Below are 17,106 nucleotides of genomic sequence, written 5' to 3' on the forward strand. Positions count from 1 at the left end.
CATCATGCACATGTGTTAAATTATAAGATAAGCCGTTTGGAAACTTATAATCGTTCAGCGTTGGACACACAGCTGCAATTTATACCGGCACTGGCAATCCATCTCGCCAGACCCAATTCTGGCCGTGGATGAGAATTTGTCGCAGGGGGCGAGGTGCTGACCTTGAAGACCATCTCTGTGGTCACGGTAAATCCACACACAATGTTTTTAGTAATCACTACTTCGAGTTTGTAGTCATCCACCACAAAATGTTATTAAAACATCTTTAACCTTAACCACTTTACACCAACGTTACAAAAAGCATTCCATGATGGCAAAACATAATTACGTGTCATGGAGGCCAGAGGTAGTCGCTAGGCAGAAACAAACTGAGCAGAAGTGAAGGGATCAAAGCAGCACAATGGGGCCCTGGATTCACAATTAGAACATATTTGGAGCAAACCAAGTCCCAGCACGAATTCAAATGTGAATCAACATTAAAAAAAAGCGAACGCACATCAAAAAGCGAATGATCTCTCTCATCCCAATCTTCTCTGCATCTCTTTCCTCTCTCCTGTAATGCCATCTTGTGTCCCTTGCCTACATCTCTCATCTCCCTCTCATCTGCATCTCTCGTCTCTTAACTTATTACATCGCAATCTCTTAAAATAATTCTCAGGACGTTTCGGCCACAACGCAAGCAGCCATCCTCAGGTGAAGACCAGGTCGCTGTCTCCCCGACAGACCTGGTCTTCACCTGAGGACGGCTGCTTGCGTTGTGGCCAAAACGTCGTGAAAATTATTTTATTATGCTTTATTTTTATTATTTTACTAGCTGTACTACCCGGCTTCGCCCGGGACTTGGATCCACCACGCCCGGCCGCCTTTGTCTCCCAAGTGCCGATGTTAATACGCCACACCAGTTACTCGTTTGAGGCTGAGTCGAGCTAGGGGAGGTTCAAATAATCGTCACCGGTGGTGGCCGTGAGCGGGAATCGAACTCGGTTCGCCGGGTTGGTAGCGCAGCGTAGCGTTAAGCACTACACCCACCGCTCCTCACACACCACACACGCACAGACACACACACAGACACACGCAGACACACACAGACAGACACACACACAAACACACAGACAGCACGCTAAGCACTACACTACCGCTCCCCACACACCACACACGCACACACACAGACACACACACAGACACACACACAGACACAGACAGCACGCTAAGCACTACACTACCGTTCCCCCTACACAACACACGCGCGCGCGTCCATAGGTACACATACACGCGCTTGCTGCAGACACACACGACTTTCAGGGTGCGTAAGGCAGTAAACGACTGAAATAATAAAGCGGCAATGCTGTGCGAGGAACGCCTTAGACCAGCAACACATTTGTGTAATGCGAGCGTAAACACACAAACACATACAAACACATACACACACATACATACACACACATACACACAAACACATACACACACATACAAACACACAGACATACACATACACACAAACACACACATACATGCACACAAACACATACACAATACACACACACATACATGCAGACACACAGACAGACACGTAACACACATACATACACACACATACATACACAGAAACACATACACACACATACATAGACACACACATACATACACACAAACACATGCACACACGTACATACACACATACATAGAGACACGCAGACATACACATAAAGACATAAAAAAAACCCACATACATACACACACACATACACACAAACACATACATACACATACATACACACATACATAGAGACACACAGACATACACATAAACACAAACACACATACACATGACCCGGCTTCGCCCGGGACTTGGATCCACGATGCCCCGCCGCCTTTGTCTCCCCAGTGACGATGTTCCCACACGACAGCAGTTACGCTTTTGAGGCTGAGTGGACCTAGGGGAGGGCCAGGTCCGTTTCAAATAATCGTCAGCGGTGGTGGGCGTGAGTTGGAATCGAACTGGGGTCGCTCAAGCAGCTTAATGACTGTTTGTACAAAGAACATATAAAGAATCGATTATAATAACCAGGCAAGAGTCCACATTATAGACTGCCAGTACACGCACTCAGCTTCATAAGCAGGCTAGAGTGTACATGATAGAGTGGCAGTACGCTCACCGAGCTTAATAAGCAGGCTACAGTGTACATGATAGACTGGCAGTACGCTCACCCAGCTTAATGAGTATTTGTACAGTGAACATTAAAGTAATCGATTGTTGGCGCGTTGGGTTTAAAAGTAATATTAATAGCACACATTGTGGTGGGGGTGTAGTGAAGAGTAGGAAAAACTTTGATGAATTTACCTCAGAGTGGCGTGGTGGGTGTCGAGGCCAAGTAGCGTGCAAAGCCTGTGGCCTCGCCTAAAATTGTCGGCTTGGAAAAGGCAGGGTACGGGTGGCGTTCCTTCCCCCCCCCCTAGCGCTCCAACAATACTGTGTAATGGCTATTATTTAATTAAATACGGAGCTTATGAAAGTGGCGAAGGCGTGGCTAGCCGTTGGCAGGGGCAACCGCCGTCCAATGAAACTGCAGCCCTTGGCGAAGGCGTGGCTAGCCGTTGCCAGGTCCAATGAAAGCGGCGAAGGCGTGGCTAGCCGTTGCCAGGGGCAACCGCCGTCCAATGAAAGTGCGTATGGGCCAAAGTCCACACACACACACACACAGACAGACATGAACGATTTTATATATATAGATTATTTCCCTTCGACGTGACTTTACCGAAAGAACCAAGAAGATGAATCCCTGCAGTCACGAAAGCTTTAAATCGAAATTTATAGTAATCTCTTGTCTACATCTCTTCTTCTGTCATCTCACTTTGAGTTTATGCATCGAAAAGGAAACGGGGGGAGGCAGGAGGAGGAGGAGGAGGAATTTGCCCAATAATTAGTTTTAGCTGGGGGCCCTCGAGTGGGCGAGTTGCAGCACCACCAGTGACAGGGGCCAGGTGCTGACCTTGAACAGGATCTCCGTGGTCATGGTGAAGCCATGCGTGATGACCGGCTCCTCGTCAGCCGTGCGTCCCTTCCAGCAATCGAGCTCCACGCAGCGACACCCGGCCAGCAGTGCCTGCCGGTACATCTCCACCGACGAGCTCCCGGCCAGCTGACCGGCTGACAATAAACAACAAACAGAAAAGTAGTACGTTTTATCTAATGGTTTGCAGCATGCGTTAGTCCTCGAAAGTGTCTCGTTAAAATGATGATAACGTGACCTTCCGAGCCCCCACAGCCAGATTTTTGCATGCTGCATGTAGGCAGCCCTTTGATCAATTTGTCAAAAAACATTTGTGCACCGCTGTCAATGCAGTATCACCAAATAATTTGCTTAGCTATGATAAATTTGGCAAGGTTTTCCATAGGGTGTGTCTCTCATAGCAACACAGCTTTAAATACAAATGTCATCTATTTTGGATCATCTTTATTGTGACCCCCCCAATTACAGACGGAGGGACAGACAAAGCTAATGAATTAACGCTTTCATTCTTAGTTGGAAAGCATTAACACACCCGTAATATATTATGTTATCTGAAATGTATTATGTGGTGTAAAGCTTCATGCCGACATGCTCGTAAAATACTGGCAGACGTGCTACTTGATGCTCATACTGGTAGATGCGAGTGTAATTCCATGCATGCACCTCTGCGTGCTGTTTTGCACATATTTCAGCTTTTGTTCCATTTCTCGTCAATTTCCAGGTTCATAAATCTTCATCCTTTCTATTTTTAACATTGCACTGGTATAAGGTAAAGGTGCAGCCCTGAAATTTCCTGCTGAAGCCACTGCTGTCACAAGAGCCTTCACGAGAAGAAGCTCCACCGAGCCCCTCTAAAGGTTTTTTTTGCCTACTCTTTCATGCTGGCTTGATAGAGGTGACAGTACCCCACACTTTACACCACCACACGCAACCTGCCAATAGACTAACCATGAGCGGGGGATGTAAGAAATGTGCCCCTTACTGCGAGGCTCCCTCTTTTTGTCAAGTACTGACTCACGTAAAAAAACTATTTAAACTATTTTTATTTTACCAGGAAAGGCCCACTTGAGCTGTATTGCTCTTTTTCAGAAGTGGCCTGGCCACAAATGATAGCTCAACGAAGTGGCTCATCAAGTGGACATTTATAGCAGCCAACTACTCTAAACGCGTGTTTCTAAGTATGGAGGGAAAAACCGGAGGACCCGGAGAAAAATCCACGTGACCATTGGGACAACATGCAAACTTCAAATATACATGTGCCAGGGTCGGGATCGAACCCACAATCTCCTGCATACCAGGTGAGGCCACATTTATCACCTGAGGACCGGCAACTTGCATGCACTAATTTTTGCCATATATCTATGCTGTTTCATGAATGATATCGTAAAGAAAATCTGACTTTCAGGAATAAAGTACAAGACAGTTGAACAGACACGATATTTTTGCTAGTATTTGCAATATTGTGCTGCTGACAAGATAACCATGAACTCAGTTGAGCTATCACGAACTACTGATGCAGAAACAGATCGAGAAAGCGCCGTTCCATCAGTACAAGTGACATTTTCTCAGGCGGAGGGATTTTATACAACATTCGCAGTTCCATCTATTGGCACCTCAAGTAATCCATCATCAGCCATTATCTATCCACTGCCAGAAGAAGGCTTCTCCAAGCCGTTGCCGGCTATAATCGTAATGCAACCATCCATCCACCACTTGCAGATGACCCGATTCCATCGCTCCGCCTTCACAGTGAACGTCATCTTTGACCCATTTCACTCTTTTGCCTGCCGCTTGATTGCTAGTCTTGACCACCGGCCTTCGACCCCTCCAGCAACGGGTGCTGCCCAAGCCCGCGCACTTTTCTTTCTTTACAGTCAATATGACGTCTTACACTTGTAATGTCATTAAAGTGAGTTAATTGTAACATCACAACAAATATTTTACAATTATGCACTAATTGCAGTTCTAAACGTATGCTTTTTTCAATAATGCTTGTGTTTAGTAATATGCATGCAAAGTCTACCAACTATGTAAATCTTGACATTTTCCTTTTGATGTATGGCGACAGTCATCATATGAAATGTTATAAACTATCAGCCAGTCTAAGTTATATGTCTACCAGTCTACAGTTCAATGTAATGTGTCTCACTGAATTTACATAAACAGGGAACGTAATTTACATATAGATTAACAATTCATGCTAACACTGAAAGCTGGAATGGACATTTGTCCCAAGGGCAATAATATATAAGATCTATGCTATGGCACTGTTTATATAGACATGTATTGCAATGGAAGCTTGCCATGTGCGTGGTGTATTATACAGTACTACAAACGGTTACTTCACATTTTATTTTAGACGTTCTAATTTTCAGCAACACGAATGTGTAAAGACAGATCCGTGTTACAAAGGCTCGCCGCATCGATATAATAATCGAGTGAATGTAAAGGGAAAAACAGCTGTGATCTAAGGCAGGGATGAGGAGCAGAGGGAATGGAAGAGAGAGAGAGAGAGAGGGGGGAGATTGAGAGAAGGTGAAAGAAGAAAGAGTGATAAACGATAGGTACACAGCGGGGTAAGATGATCAAGCCAGGAGTGGTTGATCACAAGGGGTCTGCACCTTCCTATAGAAGATGGTAAGCCCCGCGAGAGAGACACACAAGACATCCGAGTGCACACACCTTAAGCATCAGGTTCAGCCAATGTTCAACGTCGGCAAGATCGAGAGATCTCCACTGTCTCACTTGTCAGATCCTAAAGGCACTGAAGCTAATTACAATCACTTAATTGATAATTGATCATTATCAATGATTGATAATTATCAATGAAGTACCATGTGAGATCGAAAATGTTGGTGGATGGATGTCCAACAAATGTTGTTGTTTAACTAATTTCAAACCAACACTAGCTGTACTACCCGGCTTCGCCCGGGACTTGGATCCACCACGCCCGGCCGCCTTTGTCTCCCAAGTGCCGATGTTAATACGCCACACCAGTTACTCGTTTGAGGCTGAGTCGAGCTAGGGGAGGTTCAAATAATCGTCACCGGTGGTGGCCGTGAGCGGGAATCGAACTCGGTTCGCCGGGTTGGTAGCGCAGCGTAGCGTTAAGCACTACACCCACCGCTCCTCACACACCACACACGCACAGACACACACACAGACACACGCAGACACACACAGACAGACACAGACAGACACACACACACACACAAACACACAGACAGCACGCTAAGCACTACACTACCGCTCCCCACACACCACACACGCACACACACAAACACACACACAGACACACACACAGACACAGACAGCACGCTAAGCACTACACTACCGTTCCCCCTACACAACACACGCGCGCGCGTCCATAGGTACACATACACGCGCTTGCTGCAGACACACACGACTTTCAGGGTGCGTAAGGCAGTAAACGACTGAAATAATAAAGCGGCAATGCTGTGCGAGGAACGCCTTAGACCAGCAACACATTTGTGTAATGCGAGCGTAAACACACAAACACATACAAACACATACACACACATACATACACACACATACACACACATACAAACACACAGACATACACATACACACAAACACACACATACATGCACACAAACACATACACAATACACACACACATACATGCAGACACACAGACAGACACGTAACACACATACATACACACACATACATACACAGAAACACATACACATACATAGACACACACATACATACACACAAACACATGCACACACGTACATACACACATACATAGAGACACGCAGACATACACATAAAGACATAAAAAAAACCCACATACATACACACAAACACATACATACACATACATACACACATACATAGAGACACACAGACATACACATAAACACAAACACACATACACATGACCCGGCTTCGCCCGGGACTTGGATCCACGATGCCCCGCCGCCTTTGTCTCCCCAGTGACGATGTTCCCACACGACAGCAGTTACGCTTTTGAGGCTGAGTGGACCTAGGGGAGGGCCAGGTCCGTTTCAAATAATCGTCAGCGGTGGTGGGCGTGAGTTGGAATCGAACTGGGGTCGCTCAAGCAGCTTAATGACTGTTTGTACAAAGAACATATAAAGAATCGATTATAATAACCAAGCAAGAGTCCACATTATAGACTGCCAGTACACGCACTCAGCTTCATAAGCAGGCTAGAGTGTACATGATAGAGTGGCAGTACGCTCACCGAGCTTAATAAGCAGGCTACAGTGTACATGATAGACTGGCAGTACGCTCACCCAGCTTAATGAGTATTTGTACAGTGAACATTAAAGTAATCGATTGTTGGCGCGTTGGGTTTAAAAGTAATATTAATAGCACACATTGTGGTGGGGGTGTAGTGAAGAGTAGGAAAAACTTTGATGAATTTACCTCAGAGTGGCGTGGTGGGTGTCGAGGCCAAGTAGCGTGCAAAGCCTGCGGCCTCGCCTAAAATTGTCGGCTTGGAAAAGGCAGGGTACGGGTGGCGTTCCTTCCCCCCCCCCCTAGCGCTCCAACAATACTGTGTAATGGCTATTATTTAATTAAATACGGAGCTTATGAAAGTGGCGAAGGCGTGGCTAGCCGTTGGCAGGGGCAACCGCCGTCCAATGAAACTGCAGCCCTTGGCGAAGGCGTGGCTAGCCGTTGCCAGGTCCAATGAAAGCGGCGAAGGCGTGGCTAGCCGTTGCCAGGGGCAACCGCCGTCCAATGAAAGTGCGTATGGGCCAAAGTCCACACACACACACACAGACAGACAGACATGAACGATTTTATATATATAGATTACCGGGATACACATTGGGTGTTGGGGGAAACACAATTGCGTCTTGCAATGGAAACCACGCAAACACAACCACTGATCAGAATACATTTTACGTAATAAAATAAAACAATACCAACGCGTTCGTATCTGTTCCTAATTGTTTATTATCATCATCCATAAGCTATCCATTTCTGTATTTGTTCTGTATATCGATAAATAAATTCCGGATTATTATCTGTACTTGAAAGCAAATTAAAGAGATATGTGAACTGAAATTAACAAACAAGTGTAAGATGTTGGCAACTCGAGTGGTAAACAACTAAATTATTATTTAGACTATTAACATTCAGTGTTTGTCAGTCGCCCTTTTCAAAAACTTGAAATAAGATATACCAGCTCTGGAATGTGTTATGTGTAGGTATTTTTGGATCTAATTAATGGATGCCATGGCTTGCATTGCCTAGTTACTGCATAATAAAAACAGTTTACACATTGCAGTTCTTCTTGTGGCGTAACACTGCCGCCTTTGATCATTGATGTTCTCAGCATTTCAACAAAAGGTGTAGTTTCTCACCACACGTATATGATGTAGAGCCAGCAAAAATGGATTTACAGTTTCAGAAAAACAGTCTTTGTTACGTGCGTGCTACACGCCAGTGATAAAAGATCAACAACAATAGTGAGCCTTAAACTTGGAAAACGAATTTCTGACACACCAAGGGATTCAGAAACGAGTGGACATGTGGCGGGAGGGGAGGGCGAATGTCACTTCTCGTTTGGGAAAAGCCACCTCTTCTACAAGTTGGTCTCTCACAAAACCTCTCATAGCTATGGTAATTCCGCTGACTTACTCCGTGTTAGTTTCATCTCTCGTGGGCCAGGACATTTTTTTTATTGACCCTCAGCTCGGTGAAGGTTGAACATTTTGTAATTTGAGCATTGAGACATACGGGTCTCAGGCTCTCAGATGTAATGTAATGACTATGTCATTTCCATTGTCGGCAACATATTTTGGACAACACAGGGCTGACAGATGCACCATTATGTAAGTTTGACATGGACCATAGTTTTTGCGAGTGCTGGCCATTATACACAATTGTAATATGTCCTGAAAACAGTTCAAGGTTCAATGCATAAATGACTTTTGCTTGACACGAAAGTTGGTTGCATTGGGAAAAAACCCCAACAACTTACAGGAAATCATTTCCATTAACTACACAGTCCAGTGGACATAGCGTAGGAGGTGCCTAAGCTTGAAGCAACATACTAAAATCCTGATGTGTTATTTGCCACATTCGTTGCTATTTGGAAAATATATTTCTACTTGAGCTCTGTATATTGACATTGAATATGTCAAGGTAAAAATCAGTCATTTTGTATCAGTTGGTGAGCTACAGGGATGCGACGTAATATCCGCTGGTAGACCGAAGCCAGAGAGCAGTGGAAGTTCCACGTTTATCGACAATGTCAGATTTCGATTTTAAGCTTTCGTGACTGCAGGGATTCATCTTCTTGGTTCTTTCGGTAAAGTCACGTAGAAGGGAAATAATAAAATAATAAAAATAAAACATTATAAAATAATTCTCACGACATTTTGGCCACAACGCAAGCAGCCGTCCTCAGGTGAAGAACAGGTCTGTCGGAAAGACACTGAAGCTAACAGGTCTGTCTTTCCGACAGACCTGTTCTTCACCTGAGGACGCCTGCTTGCGTTGTGGCCGAAACGTCGCGAGAATTATTTTATTATGTTTTATTTTTATTATTTTATTATTTCCCTTCTATGTGACTTTACCGAAAGAACCAAGAAGACGACAATGTCAGGTTTAAGGGATGAGTCGAGCCACAACTAAGATTTGAATTCGTAAAATTCGGATCACAAGTTGAACAATCTGCGTGTGGCACCAATTACTCTGGGACAAATACATTTTCTCATAGCTATGTTTCCTTTGTTGTATCGCTCGTGTTACATAATTCTTCGTAAGATGAACGTCACATACTTGAAAGATTTTGGTTATACACAATACCCTCAAGTAGGATCACTGGACTAAATCATCAGCTAATTAAACATGCAAATATATTATACGGTTATCATATCTTGCTCTATAAAGTCAAACAAGTATTATACAGCAACTGGACATTTTTTACTCTTTGGTTTTTTCGTTAAAGTCACTTAGGTAAAAAATAAAATAAAATAAATAAAAGCAACTAAATAAAATCACGACTTTTCGGGCGCAACACAATCGTCATTCTTTAGGTGGGGACAACGTAGCGAAAGCAAAACCGCTCAAGTGTGTCGAAGAGACGGCTGTGACGAGGAATTATATAGTCGCAGGGAATGGAGGGAGGGGAGGGGCCATGGTGAGTGTGGGGGCGGGCTGTGGACTGGGAGGCAACGATGTGAGGGACGGGGTTGTCTCCACCTGAAGAAGGATGCTTGTGTTGCGCCCGAAACGTTGTGATTTAATTTAGTTGCTTTCATTTATTTTATTTAAATTTTTACCGACGTGACTTTACCGAAATAACCAAAGCGTATTAATCCTTGCAGTCACGAAAGCTTCAAATCTAGAATGGAATTTTTTTTGTCTTTTCGAGTAAAAAAAAAATACTCAGGGCATGAACAGAGTTTCTGCAGTCAGATATAGTCACGTGACGTAAAGAATGCTGACCGCTCAATCCTGTTTCCCGGCATTTCACACGGGAATCCCTGGTGCATGCAGGTCGCGTGTGTTCTTTATACAAACTCAAGATAACAAAGAATGTCCAATAAACTGTAACGAGATCAGGCATTGCCTGTGGTGTGTCCCTTTCTCTGGTTGTGAGTCAGGAATGAATGAAAGACCCCCCCCCCCCCCCAAGATGGTGTAAGTTCTTAATGGTCCACCGCCGATAAAGGCCCAAAGCTCATAAAGGCCAAAGCCCATTAAGACAGCTCAGTACGCTGGACAGACTCTAACATTGCAACAATTATTTCCCCCCCCCTTAATTCTCTTGCCTGTAGTGCATTACAAAGTGGAATGTCTGAGTCACTTGGCACAATTGTAACCAATTAAATGTTAAAAACACGACCATGTCAAGAATACAATTGCCGCCCTGTAAATTATACAACCGTGCAGCTATGTGGATTAAGCCATATCAGTGTTGAGAAACAACCGTTTGTTTAACATTTACAAATAAATGCGTGCTCTACACAAACGAGCTCTACTCAATTGCATGTTAGCAACGCTCCCAATTTGATCTCAATGGGGCATGAGTGCTAGTTTGTTATGCACCTTCAATTAGTAGCTTTTCTTCGCTTGTGGAGTGCGATGGTTAAGACACCTGTGCATGCAATTATCTTCCCACATACGCGAATTAGCTGAGAAGTGATCCCATTGAAGAACAGCCATGCCGAGACGCAGTGCACCTTTGTGCTGCACAAATACACCTGGACTTGGCAGTAATACTAATGCAGTACGGTGTATCAGGAACAATAAACGAATGATTGAATTAACTATCTTACATCCTTCTGTCTATATACACTGACAAATAAAGGCTTCTCAACATGTTGAGCAATAGCTTTCTTGACCATACAGGAGTCAGTAGAGATTGGTGAAGGGGTGGGTGTGGGACAAGGAGTGATCTCTGCACTGCACTGAAGTTAACCATGGCTAGGAATTGAACTCAGGTCGCCGGGTTCATGGAGCAGTGCGCTAACCACTGCACCACTGTTCCCCCCAATAGGAAATACAGCCCCATATATAGACATATGTGTGAGTGTGTAGTGCACAGTGTACGGGCTTGAACAACCAATTGTACACCCCACCCCCCCCCCCCCCGTGGTTAGAGAAAATGAAAACGTGGAAGTAAAAGGTATTGCTATATTATCGTGACAGGCGCAAAGTATCAAAAATTGCCGCATCTTTCCCAAGTTCACATATTGGTACAATTACACGATGGTACGGGGATAAAAAGAAAGATCAGAGCGACAATGAAATATTAACCAATTGGCCGGTTCTGGTGCAGGAATAAAATTCCTGAAATTCAAATGCACTGCCTGCTGATCTCATCAGCGGTATCGCGCGAGGACACGACGATTGCCCGTCGAGTAACTTTGCAGCTCACGTGCAACGCGCGCGACTGTTCTGCGCATTTTGCCTGCCGCTGGGCACTCTGGCTGCGCGCACTGATTCATCCAGCTGCGCTTCCTAATGACGGCGGGGTCAGCAGGGTGCGATCGTGAGAGCACATGCCCCGTAATTTGTGACTTGGTGCCATAAATCGATAGGGCCCATTTTCCACCTGGCTGACTTTAATACTAAAAGCAAGCGAGGAGTGAAAAAAATTATATAAAAAGAACACATAATGATTTTAATAACGTTTCAAAATAGCAGCATTTTATTTATTAATTTAGATCAAAGATTCGGATTTCATTTTCCCCCCGACGGGTTCTACAGCTGTTACATGTCGTTCCGAGGCTTTTGGCCGCTTCGCATACCCCGCCCCGCCCTCGTGATTAATGATGCATGGACATTTGATTGGTAATACAGTGATGCTCGCACATTGATACACAAGTATTGAAGTCACTCCCCGGTGAGCCGCTAACCAAAGCCTCTGCAACAGGGTAACAGATGTGAGAAAGCCCATCCCCTGCCCTGTCCAGCGCTCGTGAAATATACCGTGCGCATCCACATTAATCAACGAGGAAGACACCGCAGCTTATGATTTATTACGTTTCTTATTTGTTGGGTGATGATCTCTCCTCGTAGCAATAACGGTTTAATATGACCAAATAAGAGTATCACATCCAATCAAGCAAATATTCGTTAGTGGCATTAAATGCAGGAGGCAGTGCCGGGAGCCGCCGGCAGCGGCTGTCGGTGGCGAGGATCCATTCCATGCCTCATTAACTGCTTCACAAGCCGCCCATTTATCTCACCAGGTGACATTCACATCCCTGGCCGTGGCCGCTGCGTCAAAGTAAGAACTTTCGGAGTGGCTGCGGCGGCGCTTGGCCAGCTGTCGCGCGCACACATCAGCTCCAACGCCCGCGACATACCTCTGCAGGGGATTGATCATTTGTGAAATGGGTTATGCGCGACTTTGGTAATAGGAAATTAATTATATCGTTTGCATTCGGAACTAAACGACCAGTCCGATAACTTTGATGTCTTTCTTTGCTGCCATGATTTATGCTGTCATGATCATTAGCTGCGTCTTCACGTGTAATAATCTGTGTGGCGGTGAGCGCGATATACCGCTTCAGTGCCTGTCAAGGTGAACGTGCCCTCGACCTGCGAGTGCTTTTGCGATATACAAGCTCGCTTCTGTCTTCCTGATTGCTCGGTTTACTGTTTAGAAAACTGTCAAATGGTTGTTTTTAATACGGTATTTATCTGCTGCAAATTGAACCATTCATCTTGCTTGTGCATTGCTACATATCATTGTTGTATTTAGACTTAATACTTTCGTGACTGCATTAATTCATATTCTTGGTTCTTTTGGTAAAGTCACGTAGATAGGAAACAAAAATCTAAATTAAAAGCAAAAAACCCACGACGTTTCGATCGCAACACAAGCGGTCTTCCTCAGGTGGAGAGAAAAAGACCGCTTGTGTTGAGATCGAAACGTCGTGGTTTTTTTGCTTTAGCTTTTAATTTTGATTTTTTTTTCGTTCCTATTTACGTGACTTTACCGAAAGAACCAATAATATATATCATCGTTGTGGTTGTTTTTCTTCAAATGAACAGCTGAAACACAATGGATAACAGGGTGGTGCAATGGTAGCGCCTGTGCCCCACAGCAAGGAGAACATCCGTTAGATTCCTAACTCGGGCATCTTTCCTGTGCGGAGTTTGTATGTTCTCCTCCTGTTCTGGAAGGGTTTCCTCCGGGTTCGAAATTCCTCCCATAGCTACACACAAACACTGTAATTGGTGTCGGTCAAACATCTCAAAGCAGGACCCTCTTGAACAAAAACATTCCTTGAATTCAGTGTGGCTTTCCTGGGTAAAATGTAAATTATTAGTATACCATTAGTATTTTCTTCCAGCTGGCAAACAAAACTATAACTTTAGTGGCTAATGTTATTCATTATTTAAATACGCGATATTAGAGATGTTATAATTGCAAGCATTAAGTGAAAACGCTCGAGTCAATACATGTTTTACAGCACGAACTGGTGTTTGTAAAATAAATAGATATAGGACACAGATTTACTTTCACTCAGAACTGTTGATCACTTGCTCCTGGCCACGTCCCTTCATGCTATGAGAACTCGCTGTGGTTGTTCACTGCTGTAAGCTGTACAAACATCATTGTTCACAGTCCATTGGACAGGGAAGTGTAAGTCAATGAACTTATAAATGTATCATTCCCTTAGCCAACATATTAGTCACTTTGAATACATGTTTTGTACGATTCAATGCAGTCATATTTATGGTTATGTAAAACCTTGGACACTGTCTGAATAGATATTTGCATTGAATTATTTAATGCAAGTTACGTTTACGCTGCATGAACCTACAGTACAATTGTGTGTGTCAATGAATGCCGTGAATTTTGCAGGATTTTGTTTTATCCCTCCCCGTATGTATAGGGAATATGTATGACCATACCATTAAACATTGACTGCGAAGAATAAGTGTTTTTTTTGGTTGAGTTCGTTTATAATTTGTAGACTGACTTATGATTTTTAATGAGTGAACATGCTGAGATGGGTCTGGTTTGAACACAGTAATAAGTTAAAGCAGCAAAAGCCATTTCAAAATGTAATTAGTTGAGAATATATTCTTTGGTTCTCTCGGTAAAGTCACGTATATAGAAAAGGAATCATGTCTGAATTAACCACAATGCTTGTGGTCAGAATGCAAACAAAAAACAAACTCTGATAATACTGTATATGCATTGTCCTTGAAACTGATTGGTCCACACCAGAGACACAGCTTTCTTTTGAGCCTCGTCTCAAACGGTGTTAGACCAGAGGACGCCAAAAGGGCGTACTTGTAAAAGGTTTCAGTTTGGTGTTTTAACATCTTAACACCTGGTTTTTTGCCAGAAAAAAGGGGAAAAACCTATCATCATATTTTGGTACCGGCAAAGGAGGTCCCATGATGTAGCTGGTTCTTAATCAGAGTGAGTGTACTGGCAATCTCTAATGTGGACTGTAGCCTGGTTATTAAGTTTGGTGAGTGTACTGGCAGTCTATAATGTAGACTATAGCAATGGTTATTAAGCTGGGTAAGTGTACTGGCAGTCTATAATGTAGACTGTTGCCTGGTTCTTAACCTTGGTGAGTGTACTGGCAGTCTATAATGTAGACTGTAGCCTGGTTTTTAAGCTGGTGAACGTTTTGGCAACCTATAATATAGACTATAGCAATGGTTATTAAGCTGGGGAGTGTACTGGCAGTCTATAATGCAAACTGTAGCCTGCTTCTTAACCTGAGTGAGCGCACTGGCAGTCTATAATGTAGACTTATTCTGGTTCTTTCACTAATAATAAAATAAAAAAGAAGAATAAAAAATAAAAATAAAAAACAAAAAACCACGACGTTTCGATCGCAACACAAGTAGCCGTCATCAGGAAAAGGGGGGTTAGCCTCTAAAGGCAAACTGTTTATAGAGGTTTAAAGATGGGCGTAGCCCAAGTGTCAGCAACATGGGCGGGGCAGCTAATGTTAATGTAGGAGAACACTCCATCACCGGCAGTAGGTCTACACCAATCAAAGGGCCGCCAGGCAATCATTGCACCTCGCTCCACACACCCACACTGCTGACGGTGGAGGTTGACAAGAAAACACAAATCAAGTCATGACCCAAAGTGGTTGATGACATCTTTCCATTGATTGCTGAGCTTATAACCATCCTCTCGGTTGAAATTGTGTCTGTGTCTGTATATAAGGATGGCTTCATGAACGAATCTTTGTTGACAACCAGTAGGCTTGAAAAGTACCATCGTCTTAGAGAAATCAATTTCGTGTGAGCCAGCCGCATTAAGATATTTTAAGCACTGTAAAATGTCTGCTGTATTAAAATGTGTGCTATATTAATTGTTACAATTTACAACGTGCACAAATATAACTTAAAACTGATATTCTGGAGGCACTATAGCAAAACTAATAATTTTGTTCATATAATTACAATTTTGTTTTATTTTTCACAAAGCAATGCAAAAGCAAATGAATGTTTATGATAGCCGGAATATGCCTACATAATGTATCAATAGTCACAAAACAATTTACTGATACAGATGATATTATTTCAAATCGTGACGAGTACCAATCCAGGGAGAAGGAGCATTGAATTCAGCTTGTGTGCAAGCACTAAGTGGATTACTACTGCTCAGGATTGCCAAGTGGTGGCAGCAGCGTGGGGAGGCCTTCATTCGGGAGTGGATTGATCAGGAACCATGGCTGATGTTGATAATGAGGCAGGAAAAGGGATGATATGAAACCAAAAAAACAGGACGTGATGACAGAAGACCATTTTAACGTGTAAGATGCAGTTGCATTCTGCTGATGTGCATTGCAGAACAATTAAAGTCATCATAATGAGCCATACTTAAATAACACCACCCTGCGTAAGCACGCACCACAGCTGCTATGTATTGGATCATTCGCACGGCTCTGCAATAGACTATGGTCCATTTTTCCATCATGAGCAATACATTAAAATGTTACAAGCAACAAAATAACATCTGACTAGCAAACATATCAAAGCTATCAGCTGAAATGTCTCCATAAGTCCTCAAGCAAATCAAAGAAATACAGTTTCTCCAGTTGGTTAAATTTACAGGGGAAAAAAAAATGCGTATTCAATTTCAGAAACAACTAACACTTTGGTATCACGTCTTCAGATTCAATGCACTGTCTGATATGGGTTTAATAGAACAAAGCTATGCATTGGTTTGGATGTGGAGGTCATTCTTTGAATTTAAAAGGAGGCAAGACAAAAGAGAAATTCTTGTAGAGAGATTACCTGGCTCCTTCCAACACACACCACGTGCCGAGTCCTGCCTGCGCTGATGGCCAACAGAAAGATATTGATTTCTATACTGGATGCTGAATTCCAACTAACTCTCTTTTTTATAATTACGGCCGGCACTTATTTATTTCATTCGCTTCGATCTTTTTTGACAGCGTTAACCCACTTTTTCAAACATCGATTATGTGATGCGTGCACACACACACACAACGCACACAGACCGAGAGCGGACACAGCTGCCACTTTGTTCACATTATGCACTTGATGGTGGTGCACAATCTCAACATATTTACACACCGCGCAGTTAAATTATCAACAGGGCTTAGTGCCGTGCATTATC

At 43.4% G+C, this 17,106-nt stretch overlaps 1 protein-coding gene across 3 annotated transcripts in view; it reads right to left on the reverse strand.

Moving 5' to 3' along the window:
- Positions 1-17,106, reverse strand: part of PLCB1 (phospholipase C beta 1) — a 192,698-nt gene that overhangs the window by 45,778 nt on the left and 129,814 nt on the right. For all 3 annotated transcript variants that reach the window (XR_009755687.1, XM_061559167.1, XM_061559168.1), the window contains exon 11: positions 2,991-3,148. Coding sequence is in view for 2 of the 3 variants with exons in the window: in XM_061559167.1 (XP_061415151.1) it covers positions 2,991-3,148 (158 nt within the window). In the remaining variant the exon portion in view is untranslated. The remainder of the gene's footprint in view (positions 1-2,990; positions 3,149-17,106) is intronic.

The sequence above is a fragment of the Lethenteron reissneri genome, chromosome 25 (assembly GCF_015708825.2).
Source record: "Lethenteron reissneri isolate LAM-NWPU_2019-01 chromosome 25, ASM1570882v1, whole genome shotgun sequence".
Classification (NCBI taxonomy): Eukaryota; Metazoa; Chordata; class Hyperoartia; order Petromyzontiformes; family Petromyzontidae; genus Lethenteron; species Lethenteron reissneri.